This window comes from Pseudopipra pipra, chromosome 4 (assembly GCF_036250125.1).
Source record: "Pseudopipra pipra isolate bDixPip1 chromosome 4, bDixPip1.hap1, whole genome shotgun sequence".
Lineage (NCBI taxonomy): Eukaryota > Metazoa > Chordata > Aves > Passeriformes > Pipridae > Pseudopipra > Pseudopipra pipra.
The window spans coordinates 3,071,061-3,085,763 of NC_087552.1; the positions used below are offsets into that span (position 1 = coordinate 3,071,061).

Here is a 14,703-nt window from a genome sequence, read left to right on the forward strand (position 1 = left end):
GTAAAGTGAAGTTATAAGGATCTTGAAATGCCCCATTGGAGTTGCCCAGTGCACAGCAGGACGAAAGAAAAGAACTTGCTGTTCTTGTTCTTTTTGCTTTTATTCGGGTTATTAAAATACCTCAAGAATACATCTTGATTTGTTTCTGCTCCCCTACCTGAGATGTCTGCGAAGGTTAATGTTTCACAGGCTGTAAAATCTTCATGGAACTCACTTTAATGCAGTTAGCTGGACTGAACTTTGCTACTACTGTACCTATTATCTATTTTCATTCAATAAAGTTTACATTTTGACCTATATACTGTTTGCCCACTGTTTTTTAGCGCGTGGGATGTTAAGAACTGTAGGTCCTGTCGAGTGAAAGGTGCCTTTGCCTTGTGTTGTAACTTCAGGTTGTGAAAATATTTAATCAGACTTTAAACCTTTACTCTCAGGTAAATCAGTTCTTGAGTGCTGTCAGTACTGCAGTGTTATAATCTCAAAGTGTGCAGGGACTTGATGTAAAAGATCCAATCTGACTTGAGAAACTTAGATGGGTTTAGAACCTATTCATGGAACAATAATGATAGTCTTTATGGATTTTTAATCTTTTTAGATTTAACTGATGTTTTCAGAAGTTTAGGACAGTTTTCCATAGCCACGAAGACTCCAAGTTATTATTTCAGGAAGCCAGTGGCAAAGTGTTGCCAAGAACATGGTACTTTGGCCACTTGCTATAAACTCATCTTCATAGGACATGATGCCTTGAACAAGAGTTCTGGAAGTTCTGGAAGATCTGCCTACTAGCATGTCTACTGAAAATATTTGTGTATCAGCTGTAAAACCTGTGTTTTGAAGGATAAGTGCCTCTGGTACCTTGCTGCCTTTGGAAGAGAGGATTTCTAAAATTGTTTTTCCCAACACTGTTCAGTCCAAAAGCTCAGGTAAAATCCTTCAGTGTTTGGTAAAACCTGTTGCACAAATTAATGAAAGCAGTTCATAAATCACATGTCCTTTTGACTCCCTCTTGACAGCTCCTTAGCTGTTTGCACAGCTGACACAGTAAGTCAGGATTGCAGTGACATTGCAATGCCTATAAATCTTCCTCTTTTATCTGTGGATGAGATGTTCTTGTATTCATTGAAGTGCTTCAGTGATTGGATAGAAGATGTAATTGTTTGGGAGACTGTACAAAGTAAGTTGAAAAGCCTATTCTTGTTCGTGCACTCAGGATTTCTTACTAATTTCTTAATTTATCAGTTGAAAATGGAGCCTGTAGTTAAAAGCCAAATCCTACCACTCATCTAAAACGTTGCAACACAGAGGAACAATCACATCACACGCTCCCTCAGCAGTTAGTAACGAGATGTGTGACAGGAAAAACTTCAGGTTCTAAATCTGAAGGCTGTACAATACCTGTTAGGGGAGTGTCTTCCTAGATAACATCCTGCCTTGTTGCCCCAAGGCTCTGGGCATTCCCACATTTCTGCTGTTTTGTGTGGTGTTGAGTAGCAACCGGTTCCTCACCTTAAACTACCTGAAGTCAGCTTATGGGCCTGATTTATTTACTGCTCCTAAAGGATTGTGGAGTAGCATTTCCTATTGCCTAGGGAATATGTACAGCAGAGCAGGCAGTGTTATGGGTTAAGAACATACTTCACCATTGCTGGCTTAAAGGGTTTAGGAGTCAAGTTGCACTTGGAGCTTGAAGGTTGTGGTCTTTAATACTGTCACGTGTTGTGCCACTAATTAAAATCTTCCTGTGTCTGACAGCTTGAGCCTCTGCTGGGATTTGCTGTCAGACATGATGTGGTCAGTGCATTGCCCCACATGGAATTTTCAGAATCAATGCATCACATTATTGCTTCTGCATGTATTTTTTTTTCATCTTTGATATCAACTGTTTGCCTGTGGCTGACACTGCTAAGATTTGGGTTGAGGACACGTTTATCACTGAATCAAACTGGAACCAGTGTTGGTGAACCTCTGGTTTGTCCTGGAATATTTTCTTCCTCTTTCAGCATTATACTCACCCTGTAAGTGCTTTATGTTAGTCATTCCTGGCTATCTTGGGCTTGATAAAAGGCTTTGCTTACAGGGCCTTTGGTCATGCAACCTGCCTTGTAGGGCTTGGTTCTGTGTTTGGCCGAGGTGTTTACAGGCCCGTGGAGGCTGGATACCGTGTTTTATCTCTAACACTGTGTTTAATAACAGCTAAAGGAACCAGATTTGCACGTGAAATAAGTTCTGTCCACGGGGGTTCGAGTAGCAGGGCAGGACTGCAGCTTCAGTCCATCAGGTAAACTCATCAAACCTTAACAAACCTGAAAGGAAGAACTTAAAAAATCAAGTGGCATCGCCGAGCACAAGCTCTGTAAAAGCCTCCCTTGCTGCGTTAAAGCTGGAGTGTTGTGTGTTACTAGTGAATAAAAAGGACTTATTATATCCTTAGGTGTAAGTGCCTGGGAACTGTTTACTCTTCTCAGAGTGATATAAACACTGGAGCAGTTTGAATTCAAGCTGTGCTGTGTCTGGAGGTGCTGGAGAGCTTCTTCTGCTTCTAGACCTGTCTACAGCGGAGGAAAACACCAATAATTATACTGCTGGCTTGAAAATGGTTATTTCTGAGACATCCAGAGATAGCAGGTAGGCAGCCAGTGGTATAAAGCAGAAAAAAACCCCCCAAACGTGCTTGTAAGTTTTAATTATGGAGTGATTAGCAGATTATTAAGGATTGGCAGCAAATCTAAATCTCACTTTGGATATGTATTCCAGCACTGTAACGGACTGTTACACTAATTAATTGGAATTAATCTAAAATAGTGCCACTTAATTCTTATAGTAATAATGTAAGCATTAAGACTTTTTAATGTCATTTATATAAACCTAAATGTCATTCAGTTTATTTCCACACTGCCTAGCTCTGAGATATCAGCACTTTGTGAACTGTGTGGGGGGAAGGACCCTCCCTCTTATTTTTCCCTTGGAAGTCACTATTTTCTACGTAGTCACACTTCTTGTTCTGGATCCTGCTTGGTCCTCCTGAGTGAATGGAAAAATGCTTCCTTAAAAAAAAATAAATCAGGATTTATAAGTATTTTGGTCAGCTGTCTGGTAGAGTATGTCTGATGTTCTGTAACACTTCAAAACTCACACTTTCCCTTTCATTTGAATGTAGGTCATTAACTTAATGAGCAACTGTTGGAGTAGGTTTAATGTTTGACTTGGTCTATCTTTAATATTCAACTTTTTCTTGCTGTGCTCCAGTAGGTGAACCCTTTGCAGTCAGCAGGTGCTTTCCCTCCTATAAAGCCACTCTGCATATTTTTTTTTCTCCATAGCAAAACTTTTAGGGCTTTTGGGCTGAAATTAATGGCTTTGATTCAGTGATTGTTTTGTGGGCGTTGTTGGTTGGTTGGAGGTTTTGTTGTTGTTTAAATTTTTAGCAAGTTTGGGTTTTTCTTTTCGCTCTCTTTGATAAAAGGATGTTACACACCAGCTCAGACCCTGAAACAGTCTCATTTAATGGAGGCAAATCCTAAGAAAAAGGACTTAAGATAGGGGTACAAAATGGCTTTATATTGTTTATGGTCGTGAAGAAACTCATCATCCTTTGTCTTTGGGCTTTCTTTTCCTTTTTTCGGCCAGGACATTTGACAGTTCTTCTTCATGCTCCAGGTGTGTGCAGAGACAGAAGGCAGTTGCATTGGCTGCTGATGCTTTTTGTTTGTTTTGGCCCGTGATTTGTTCTGGGAGTTTACTGCTGGAGTGTGACTGGAAGTCAGTGGGAAGAGTCCCCGTGGCTGTGATGAGCTGGCTTCCAGCTGCCCCTCAATGTTTTCCTGACCCCTGGGGGGCTTACAAAATGCTGTTGCTTATTGCCCTTGTTCCTCTTAAATTGAAACCTTCCAAGCTCCTGCTTCTCTGTGGCCAGGGCATGAAATGATGAGGCTGCAGGTTCCTGCCAGGAGTTCGATAGAAGGTCAGTGCCTTTTTTCCCCAGTAAAAATGTCACTTAATCTGCATTTCTCTAATAGCATCGTGTGTTTAAATATCCCTATGGCTTGGCAGGGCCTGTACATTTATTTTCCTGTCCCTGTGGAAGGTGCTGGTGTTGAAAAGGCGAGTTGCATAATAGGTTTTGGAGAAGCAATGATGGTTTTACCAGTTCTGAAGGTACCACAAGGTACAGGCTGCCAGGGAGGTGTGTTGGCATCTCTTGACATTGATACACTGCAAGAAGAAAAAAAACCAAAAATGTGATAAATTTTTTTGTAGGTACATTATCAGATTTTCTCGTTAGGTAGGCAGTGCTTTAAAATGCCTTCAGGAAGAGTAAAATAGGCAATGTGATTCCTATTTAAAATGGTTTTGTTTGGTGAGTGTGGGGGATAGGAAGCAGCGGGGTGGTACTGCCAGCATCCCAGGGAAGTACAGCTGGAATTCCCCATGGCTTTTGATGGCATGTGCATAACCTGGGCCGTGGAAAATACACCTTAGGGCTAAGGATTATCTTCCTGTGCTGTGCTCCGGGCCTGTGTGGGGTCAGGAGATGGGAGTAGAGCCGGAGTCTGGCAACCTGTTGGATCCTGAGTAGCCCTTAGGCTGCTGGAGCCTTTGATTTCTGCTGCTGACAGAAACACTGATTTTCCCCATCCTGCTCCTCCATTCATGGGTTTGTAATATCGCTGTTGTTGACAGGAGCAGTAACTCAATACCATGGGAATGCTCCTAGCGTGGGGACATGGAATCAATAATGGGCTTTTTCCAAGTTTGATTCATCATTTTTCTTGGATGTTTCATTGCTGAAGCGTCACTTTGGGTTTTGGCTTTTTTAAACCACTCTTATCTAAGGAGTGTTATCCTGCAGCGGGGCCCTGTGGAAGGTGGCTGAACATGGATGAGGGAAGTGATTCTCCCTCTGTACTGGGCACTGCTGAGGCCACACCTTGAGGGCTGTGTCCAGTTCTGGGCCCCTCGCTTCAAAAAGGACATTGAGGGGCTGGAGCGTGTCCAGAGAAGGGCAACAGAGCTGGGGAAGGGTCTGGAGAGGAGCTGAGGGAGCTGGGGTTGTTCAGCCTGGAGAAAAGGAGGCTTGGGGTGACCTTCTCGCTCTCTGCAGCTCCCTGACAGGAGGCTGTGGCAAGGTGGGGCTTGGCCTCTTCTCCCAGGCAAGCAGTGACAGTACAAGAGGACATCAGGAAGAATTTCTTCATGGAAAGGGTTGTCAGGTATTGGAATGGGCTGCACAGGCAGGTTGTGGAGTCAGCGACGCTGGAGGTGTTCAGGGAACGACTGGACGTGGCACTGAGTGCTCTGGTCTAGTTGACCAGGTGGTGATCAGTCCAAGGTTGGACTGGACCATCTTGGAGGCCTTTTCCAGCCTAAATGATTCCGTGGCTTGTTGGCACCACACCAAGCCTGTGCACTTCTGCACAGCCCTCTGCTGATGTCCGTGACAGCAGTGCAGCATAGCGAGCTCCTCAGGTGCTTCTGCAGATATTTCCTTCAGAAACTTCATATTGGGCAGCAATAAACCTAAATTACACATTATTGTATGGTAACCACGTAGTATATAGTAAGTATAATTATAGTATTTTATATATAATTACATAAAATACCAGATGCTCTATTGGTAGGTTGGTAACCCACATAACACGAAAAAAAACCCCAAACTAAAGAGTCCTGAGCAATGTGTTGTAGGACAGTTATAAGACTCCAGTGTAAGGAGATAAGGCCTGAGTAGCAGCATTATCTGTTGTTCTTGTTTACAAAGGACACTGCAACAGACTCAGGTTTCTGCATGGATTGGTTTGGCACGAGGAAGGAGCAGATTGTTTGGTTTGGCTTGTGCTTGTTTCTCTGTCCTAGGAGGGTTATGGTGACTGAGGAGTTTCTGATGTGCCCTCTCTGTGCTTCTAACGCACTTGGCTTTCATCTGGTGCATACAGGGTTTTAAACCCCCAAAACAGGGGTGTAAGGAGTGTTTTCCCTTTCCCCAGCAGCCTGCTGCTGTCAGGAGCTGTGTTCAGGATGGCTGTTTGAGTGTAGGTTAGAGCTGGTGCTCGGGTGGGTGTTCAGGTGCTGATTTAAGTAGGTTCAGAATCGAGTACTTGTCCAAGTGCTTCAGTGGAAGTTGAGATGTTCACGTGTGTGGTGCTGCCTCCTGTTACTACATTTCATCTTGTACACAAAGTGTAATTTTTGAAAGCTCAAAGTAAAGTTGGTTCTTGCTCTGTGGTAGCCTCTTCCTGCCCGGTTGTGACTTTGCATCCCTGTCTGGCTGATCAGTGTTGACACTAAAGGAAAATATTGCATGGATTTGCGTGTGCTTTTAGAAGAAAAAACCTGCCTTAACCTTCTCTACTCCTCTTGGCTTATATGAAAAAAAAAAAAAAACCCTCAGAAGATGTTATCCTTAAATCAGACTAGAGAGTTGCAACTTAAAGGAGGACAACCTGAAGCCTGTGGACAACTGTCAGACAAGAGCTTGTAGCAGGAATGCTCATAACCATGTTAACAGTAGTGTGAAGTGTGGTGTGCTCGGACTGCAAAATGGATGTAGAAGTTCCAGTTGAGGAACTGAGTTGTATTTGTACAAAGTCATATTATATCCCGTGCACTGGAATATGAGTACTGGTGATTTCTTTGGGTCTCATGTGTGAATAAGTACAGGATTTTAGCCTTTGGGGTCTTTAAACTTAGCATCTTTCTTAGTCACTTAATAAATTCTAATACCAGTGACGCAGTCGTGCTTTTGAATGTAATCACAAGTGTAGCAGGATGCAGCTCTCAGGGCTGACGTGACGGAGCCGTCGGGTGACGTCTGTAATTCGGAAGTGCCGCGTGTGGTACCTGCGTGGAGGGCACCGACCTCGCAGCCTCCCTTGGCTTCCCCGCTGTTTCACGCAGGTGCCAGATCGCTGTCTGCGTTGGAAAAGGTCTCTTGTTTACCCTCGATGCCAGATGGAAAGGGAGGGGTGGGGAAAAGGCGGATCTCGCTGGAAACAGGGCGCTGCCAAGCGTGCTCTGGAACGGAGTCTCTCTCGTTCCCTGTGACCACCGCGAGGATGGCTCCAAAGCGGGGAGACGGGATGAGCTTTCGTGGGACAGCCAGATAATAACTTGCCTTAAATTCCCCAGCAGGTTACAAGTCTGTCGTGTGTCGCTCTAATGCTTTTCCTTTCCCGTTCCAGCTATGAAGCCGTACGCTCCAGCTTTCATTCTCCTGTGGAGTGCCGTCGGGATAGCGAGGGCTGCCAAAATCGTCGTCGTGCCGCCAATTATGTTTGAAAGCCATCTTTATATTTTCAAGACTCTGGCCTCAGCCTTGCATGACCAAGGTCACCAGACAGTGTTTCTCCTCTCTGAGGGCAGAGAGATTCCTCCATCTAATCACTATAGACTTCAGCGCTACCCAGGGATCTTTAACAGCAGCACCTCGGATGATTTCCTCCAGTCCAAGATGAGGAGTATCTTCTCGGGGAGACTGACAGCCCTCGAACTGTTCGACATCTTGGACCACTACACCAAGAACTGCGACATGATCGTCGGCAACCAAAACCTCATGCGTGCCCTGAAACAGGAAAAATTTGACCTGCTCCTGGTCGATCCCAACGAGATGTGCGGATTTGTTATAGCTCATCTTTTGGGGGTTAAATACGCCGTGTTTTCCACCGGCCTCTGGTATCCAGCAGAAGTGGGCGCTCCGGCTCCCCTGTCCTACGTTCCCGAGTTTAACTCGCTGCTCACGGATCACATGAACTTCTTCGAGAGGATTAAAAACACTGTTGTTTATCTCATTTCGAGGTTCGGGGTCAGTTTTTTGGTTCTGCCAAAATACGAGCGGATAATGCAGAAACACAAGGTCCTGCCGGAACGGTCCATGTACGACTTGGTCCATGGCTCCAGCCTGTGGATGCTTTGCACTGATGTAGCCCTGGAGTTCCCGAGACCGACGCTTCCCAACGTCGTTTACGTGGGAGGGATCCTCACCAAACCGGCCAGCCCTCTGCCAGAAGTAAGGTTTGCTGAGTTTTACTGAGTCATTTCTCTGGTTTCTGGTTCACCTCATGTCACAAATGACAGTTTTGAAGTGGTGAATTCCAAATGGGATCTGGTGTTGTGCTGCTGTTTGGTGGAATGTACTCTTGCAGTCACTGGAAGTTGCTTGGGGTGGTGGCCAGAGGAACTGTGAGACAGAGACTCCACAAAGTGAGTCTTTTGTGGCTGCAGGAAGTATTTTGCCTTTTAAAGTGCTTAACGGTGCATTAGAGGTGAAAAACAGCGAGCTCTGTCTTGGAAATCACATCAGTAGTTCTACCCAAACATGGTGTAGAATGGGAGGGAAGGAGGATGGATGAGTACTGCTTATGCTTGAACAAGCCTGCTGATATGTTATATGATCTAACTTCGTGGTATTAGTGTTCTCTGTGGTGGTTTTTTGCCTCCCTTGGGTTCGAGAGGTAAAAATGTCTTTAAAATTACATGTATGTAAGCATGAAAAAACCCCTGTGTAGGCCAAGATGTGGAGGTGTGAGTTGACCTAAATGGCACCACTGCTGCACTCAGATGGGAATTTTTACTGTGCACGTGCTGGCCAGCAGGTACTGGATCGGTGACAGCGATTGCACTGACTCCAGAGGTCCTGGCTGCACAGATCAATTAGTTTGATTACTTCAGTATAGCAGGTGAACTTTGATACCTGATACCTAAGAGTGCCTCTGTTCAGCAGCAGAGGTGGACAGGTGGTGAGGGACAGGCAGAACAAAATATAGAACACAATGTCATTTACAGTGTCCATAAGAAGGCAGATGTTGAGCTGGAGGTGCCTGTTAATGGATGCTTTTGGCTGGGTGATAAATAGGGAGGTAGACCTGCAGTGCTCAACAATTTCCTTGTTAAAATGCCTTGTTCTGCCTTTGCTTTTGGCATGAAAACTGCTATTGCCTGTGCTCCGGGGTGTTCTCAGAGATGGCCCTAACAGTGTTGCTTCTGACAGGTTCTTGCTGCGTGTACACTCCTGTGTTTGGAAAGGGTCAGGCTGCACGGGTATCCTGAGAAAGCAGGCTAAAGGTGCTTTCTGTCTGTGCTGCCTACAAGTTCAGCCCTGTTCCCTCCAGGAAAACGTGGTGGGCCGGACTGAGCTTTTTCTCCCTTTTCCAAACTGATTATTTTCTTGTTCTGCAGGAAGAAAAAAATGTCTTTGCACGATCAAGTTGGGCGCTAGGGTAACATTGTCTGTTTTGTCTTTTTGTTTAATGTAACCAGAGTGACAGTGACCTGAAAACAGACCTGTGGGTAGAGTACATGCTGGCAAATATTCATTGCAGCGAGGGGAAAAAAACCACCCCTTATTATTTGTAATTTGTCGTCAGTTTTATCGGGCAATTCATTCTTTTGGAGTTGTAAGCGGGAGATTGAAGGTGCAGGAGAGAAGTAACAAAGTGAGCACGTTCCTCTTTTATCCTGCAATTTGTCCGTGCCCAAGGTGTTACACGTAATCCCCTGTGGAATGTATTGTAGGTTAATTACTGGGCAATCACTCGGTGCTTGCTGAGCAGCGAGAAGAAATTCGGAACTGTGGCTCTGCTCTGGCAGATTTAAAACTGGATAGCGAGTGCTGCAGCTGTTCCCTGCGAGTGCTGCAGCTCTGAGGCAGGAGCCTTGGCTGATTTATTTTCTGCAGCTTTGAGTTTGGTGCATTAAGGTGAGCCAGAAGCGGAGCTGGTTCACGTTTCTGTGCTGGGCTGGAGCTGGTGATGCTTCAGGAGCTCCCAGAAATGACGCTCCTGCCCGGAGGGTGATCAGGAAAGAGGGGCGTGTGGCTGGAGACGACAGCTTTAGCAGGCTTTTTTAGGCTAAAATTAGAAGTTATCGGGTCTCTTACAGTCTCCAGAACTGCTTGTGAGTAGCCTGGTCCACTTTGTCTGCTGGAGACGTATTAGGGAAAAATCAGTGGTGTGTTTTTCCAAGCCCAAAATACCTGGTCAGCCCAGGGTACCTGCGCACCTCAGTAGTGGCACTCCAGCCTCGCCGGCAGTTCTTTTCCTTTCTTACCCCTCACCTAAAATAACCAAGTAGTTTGTTTACTCAAACCAGAATGCCTGCACTTAACCGAAAACCTCTAGTTTTCTGCTCATAAGTAGCACCTAAAAAAAAAAATGGAAAGAAAAAAAAAGAGGCAGAGAGGAATAACTCAGCGGTCAGTGAGGAGGTGAAGGTCAAGGTGTGGTCAGTGAGGAGGTGAAGGTCAAGGTGTTTTGAAGTGTTACGGGGTGGCCACTCTTTCATTCTGGTGGACGTGGTAGCTCTGTTTTGTGGATGCTCAGAACCTGCACCTTCTCTGAAGTTAGAAAAGCACGGCTGTAAAGGCAGCACGTAGCAGTGGGTGCTGAACATCCAGGTCATGCGAAGGGGAAGGAAACATTGCTCCTGCTTCGCTCTGTCCCATCCACATTCGTATTCTGGTTCCGGGCAGCGGGTGGGGTGTGGAAATCTTTTCGCCTGCAGGTCCCTGTGCTTTGTGGGATCGGGAACCTGTGCTTGGACCGGGGAGCGCAGGAGATGCAGCCAAATCCCGGCGGCTGGAGGTGTGTGCTCAGGGCTGGCACAGCGCTCGGTGGGGCGGCTGCAGGCCCTGCGGGGACCGTGTGTTACCTGTGTAAGCCTTCCCCAGGCTCCCATCCTCCTCCTCCTCGCTCCCTGCCGGGCAGCGTCCCGCTCTGCGCTTGGCGCAGTGTCCCCGGGGCGGTCGCAGGCGATGGCCGTGCCAAAGGAGCGGGAGCCAGCGGCTGCGCTTTGGAGGTCACCGCGCTGCCCGGCTCCCTGCGGCGCCCTGCGGCTTCCTCCGGCACGGCAGGGTCGGTCTCACCGGGACGGACGGGCAGGGTGTCCGGGCAGCGGCCGGAATGCCGGGGGATGGCACATTTCCCCGCTCCCACCCCGGCGGCGGGGGGATGGAGCGCTGAGCACGACTCGTGTCGCTCCGCTCCGTGGCGGTGGGAGGGCTGATGGTCCCTTCGCAGAGCTCGGAGTGTGGGGCAGCGTTAGTCGTCCTCTGTGGGGGCCAGCGTGATGTTTTCACTGGTTAGACCGGGTTTAAAGGTGCTTCTCGCGTGAGGTGTGCTGCTCTGTAAAAGGCAAGGAGATGATTGCGGCTGCACCCGTTATCCCTAAGGGAATCAAATGTTACGTGCACGTGGAACACAGTCCGGGATCAAAAACCCGTGTGTTGAATAGCATAGAGAGGACGGTGGGATCAGAATTATCCTTAAAAGATCAAAAGCTAGAGACAGACTGACCCCCGAGTCCTTAAGGTAATCACTGACGTGAACTGAGTGCGTGCTGTTCCCTGGCAGTGTTTCCCTGATAACTGTCCGTGCCCATTAGGAAAGCGAAGGGCTGCTCTGCTCCTCCCTCGCTGCACTTCTCCAGAGGGATGCGAACGAAGCTTTGCAAAGGAACACCCATTTGGAGAAACAATGAGGAAACCTCTGCTCTGCCATTTCTCGTGTGACTGGTTGGTGTGTATTAGGCATTAATGAGCCCGATAAGAGTCCCTGACTCAGGGCAGGAACCGGGGGGGTGCTACAAGCAGCCGCCTGGGGAAATACTCAGCCCGCGAGTGAACCAGATTTATGCCGTGGAGGAGGGTGTGTTTCGGAGTAAGAAGCTGGCCTTTCAGCCACAGCTGTCAACAGCTGGTAATTGCAGTAAGTTCCTCACTCCTCCCCCTACATCTCTTATCTGAGCTTGCTACTGCGAACATCAAAGCACGGAGCAAATTGGTGGCTTTGAAATATCTTCACTGAAAAGTGTCGGTTTGGTGTTTGTTTGTTTTCCCCTGAGCCTTGCTGACAGTTGTGTGTAGCTAATACTGATATTTATCTTTTAAAGTGAGGTGGAAGACTAAGGAGATGTTCTACTCCTTAAATCCAACTTTTCTCCTTCATTCCAGTGCAAGGGCACGGTCTCTAAGCTCTTGCAGGCTGTAGCAGTAGATTTTTGCCCGTGGCAGAGCACCATCATTTTAGTTTTTGGGTTTTTTTTCAAGTCTGGGGAATAGTTCTTACAGAGCTGTTTCTGGTAAATTTCTGGTGATGTGAAGCAGCTCTAGAGCTGTTCTAAAATGCTTGTGATCCTCAGCTGGGGAGGCTGAAAGTCTTTTTTAAGGGTGATAGAGATGATGCAGCAGTGTGTAAATTCCATGCTGAACCGTGTGATCGTGTATTTTGGCTCTGAAATACATTTTAGGTGAAGCTTCTCCCCCCCACCCCAGCATTCGATGTTTGGCTCCACAGGTAAGTGTTGCCTGAGCTTTGCAGGCACCCAAAGGCATAAATCTGTAACCTCCAGTCTCAGCTGCCCCAGTAGGACTGGGCTGCTGAACAGCACCCGGGTTAATGAGCTGCTGCTTTCAATGGGTTTTGTGAGTTTATTCTCATTTATCACATTCATCATGCTCATATTGGAGCACACAAATCACCAACACTTACTGACTTCAACAGGCAGGGCTTTCACTGAGAGTGTCACTTCCAGGTTCTGAGCAATGACCTTGCTACAGGACAAATAGTGAGAGCTGTGCTTTTCCCATGCTTTTTTTTTTTCCATTTATAACACACAGAAAACCCAAATTGAGGAATTTATTTCCAAAGGCACGCTTTTTTTTTTTTTGGTTCTGTAATATTTGGTTCCTGTTGCGTTTGGGTACCAAGTTTCTATAATGTGGGGAGTGGGAATGTGGTCCAAGCTGAAATTTGAGAGCAGAAAGCCCTAATTACTGATATTATTGACTAACAGCAATACTTAATCAAGGCAGCTTTTTCGCTGTTCCCAGTTGCTTAAAGGTTAAGTGAAGTGGATGGTCTGTTTTGTGGTTAATAATCCTCAGGAGAGGCATCTCCTGAGCCTTCCCAGGCTGTTCCCAGCCCACCTGGGGAATTCCCAGTGGAGGAGCTGCAGGGGACAATAGGGAGGTCTTGGTGAGGGATGTGACTCTTACCCAGGATCAGAAGGCAGCTGATTTTAGGCTTGTTAAACAATGGGTGGTGAGAGGCCTGTTTATGTGACTATTATATAAAAATATATGGGTACTGGGGATATAAACTTTATTATAAGTCTTTAAAAAAAAAGAGAGAAGGGAGGAGGTAAGCCCTAGGAAGAAAGAAAAGCTGTTTTTATCTGAAGAAGTTATGAAGAAATTGCAATTATTAAATCAAAGCTGCGGGTTGGAGTTGTATCTTCTGCCATCCTCAGAGCACAGGTGTCCCAGAACAACAAAAGACAAAATTTCCCACCTAAATTGGGTTATAATATGGATTTATGGAAAGGGATGTATGTCAGTATCTGTAATGCACAGGTCTGGATTTAAAACTGAGCTTCTCTTTCATTTTCTTCTTACTGTGTTGGCTGCAGTTGAGTTTGACCTGATGTTCTATAGACAGAGTAAGTAAAAATAGTCTCTTAAAGCTGGTTTTGTTCTTAACAGTTGTAGAGTTTTTTGCTACATATGGAGCTACTGAAAGTGCAGAAGGGTTGGTAGAACCTTGGTTTGCATTTACATTTGATAATCATGAACCCTCCTGTGCATGCTTTTGATTCATGTTTAGGAAAGTGGCTTTTTTGGGGTATTTTTTTAACAGGATGTTGCCTCTGGGATAACACCAGCAAGGTTTTCAGTTTGGATCCTGGATTTGAGGATCCCTCTGCTCCATGCAGCGCTTTTATTAACCTCTCCTGAAGGACAAGCTCCCTGTTTTCCACTCCTCCCATTGCACTGAGAGGCAAGGTTGCTTTCCCAGGGAGCTTGCCAGAGGTGTGGTGAGTAATGGATTTTTGACAGGGAGTGTTGCAGCAGGGAAGTACTTGCACTGCAGTTTCCTGGTTGACCTCTAGTTTTGGGTAGACTGTGTTCTGGAGGCTTCACTGGATACTCCTGGAACTCCAGAGAGGAGGGGCTGTATTTCCTGACTGGGTTTTTGGGGGTGAATTTCGTTGCTCTTCAAAGTTAACTGGACTTAAACACTCAGACAATGGGAAAAGACAGAGGTCAGGGATAAAAAAATACAGTATTTTAGGCATTGGAAAGCTTAAAGACTTTTTGCATTCCCTGCTGTGTTTTGATAAACTAAATATACAGTGTGTGTATATATATCTCAAGTAATTAGATATGTATCTCAAATAGTTAGTGAAAAACATGCAAGTCTGTATTTCAGCAGGGCTGAATCTGGGTCTGATATTATTGAGGAAGCACTTTATCAGCAGCTTTAAATTAATATGTGGTGACAGTGCACTTGGTAATGCTTGGGGTCCTGACAGAAGACAGTTCAGATCTTAGTTTGCTTCCCAACTGATGGTGTTAGTGTGGCTTTAGCCAGCAAGAAAAGAGGGATTTAGTCTAATGCCATAATCTGAGGGTGCTTTTTTCAGTGGGTACAGGGTATTGTTCTTGCAGTTACTGTACCCTGTGCTAGCAGGAATTCCCAAATGTGAGAGGACAGTGTGAATGTTAACTGCATGGAGTTTTTATGTGGTAGTTGTTAATGAAATCAGTCATTAATAAAAGCCAGGGAAGAGCACTATGAACTTGCTGTTAACCCAGAGGGAAATGGGAGGTGGGGAGGATCTCACTGGGAGCAGTGTGTCTGCTCCTGATTGAACTGAGAGTGGTGTGAAAGGGAACGAGCCCTGGTAAAATGGGATGAGCACTTTTGCCTGGTGGCT

At 46.1% G+C, this 14,703-nt stretch overlaps 1 protein-coding gene across 3 annotated transcripts in view; it reads left to right on the plus strand.

Moving 5' to 3' along the window:
* UGT8 (UDP glycosyltransferase 8) overlaps positions 1-14,703 on the plus strand; it is a 33,531-nt gene that overhangs the window by 7,785 nt on the left and 11,043 nt on the right. For all 3 annotated transcript variants that reach the window (XM_064651397.1, XM_064651396.1, XM_064651395.1), the window contains one exon: positions 7,176-7,999. In XM_064651397.1, coding sequence (XP_064507467.1) covers positions 7,178-7,999 — 822 coding nt within the window. In that variant the 5' untranslated portion in view covers positions 7,176-7,177. The remainder of the gene's footprint in view (positions 1-7,175; positions 8,000-14,703) is intronic.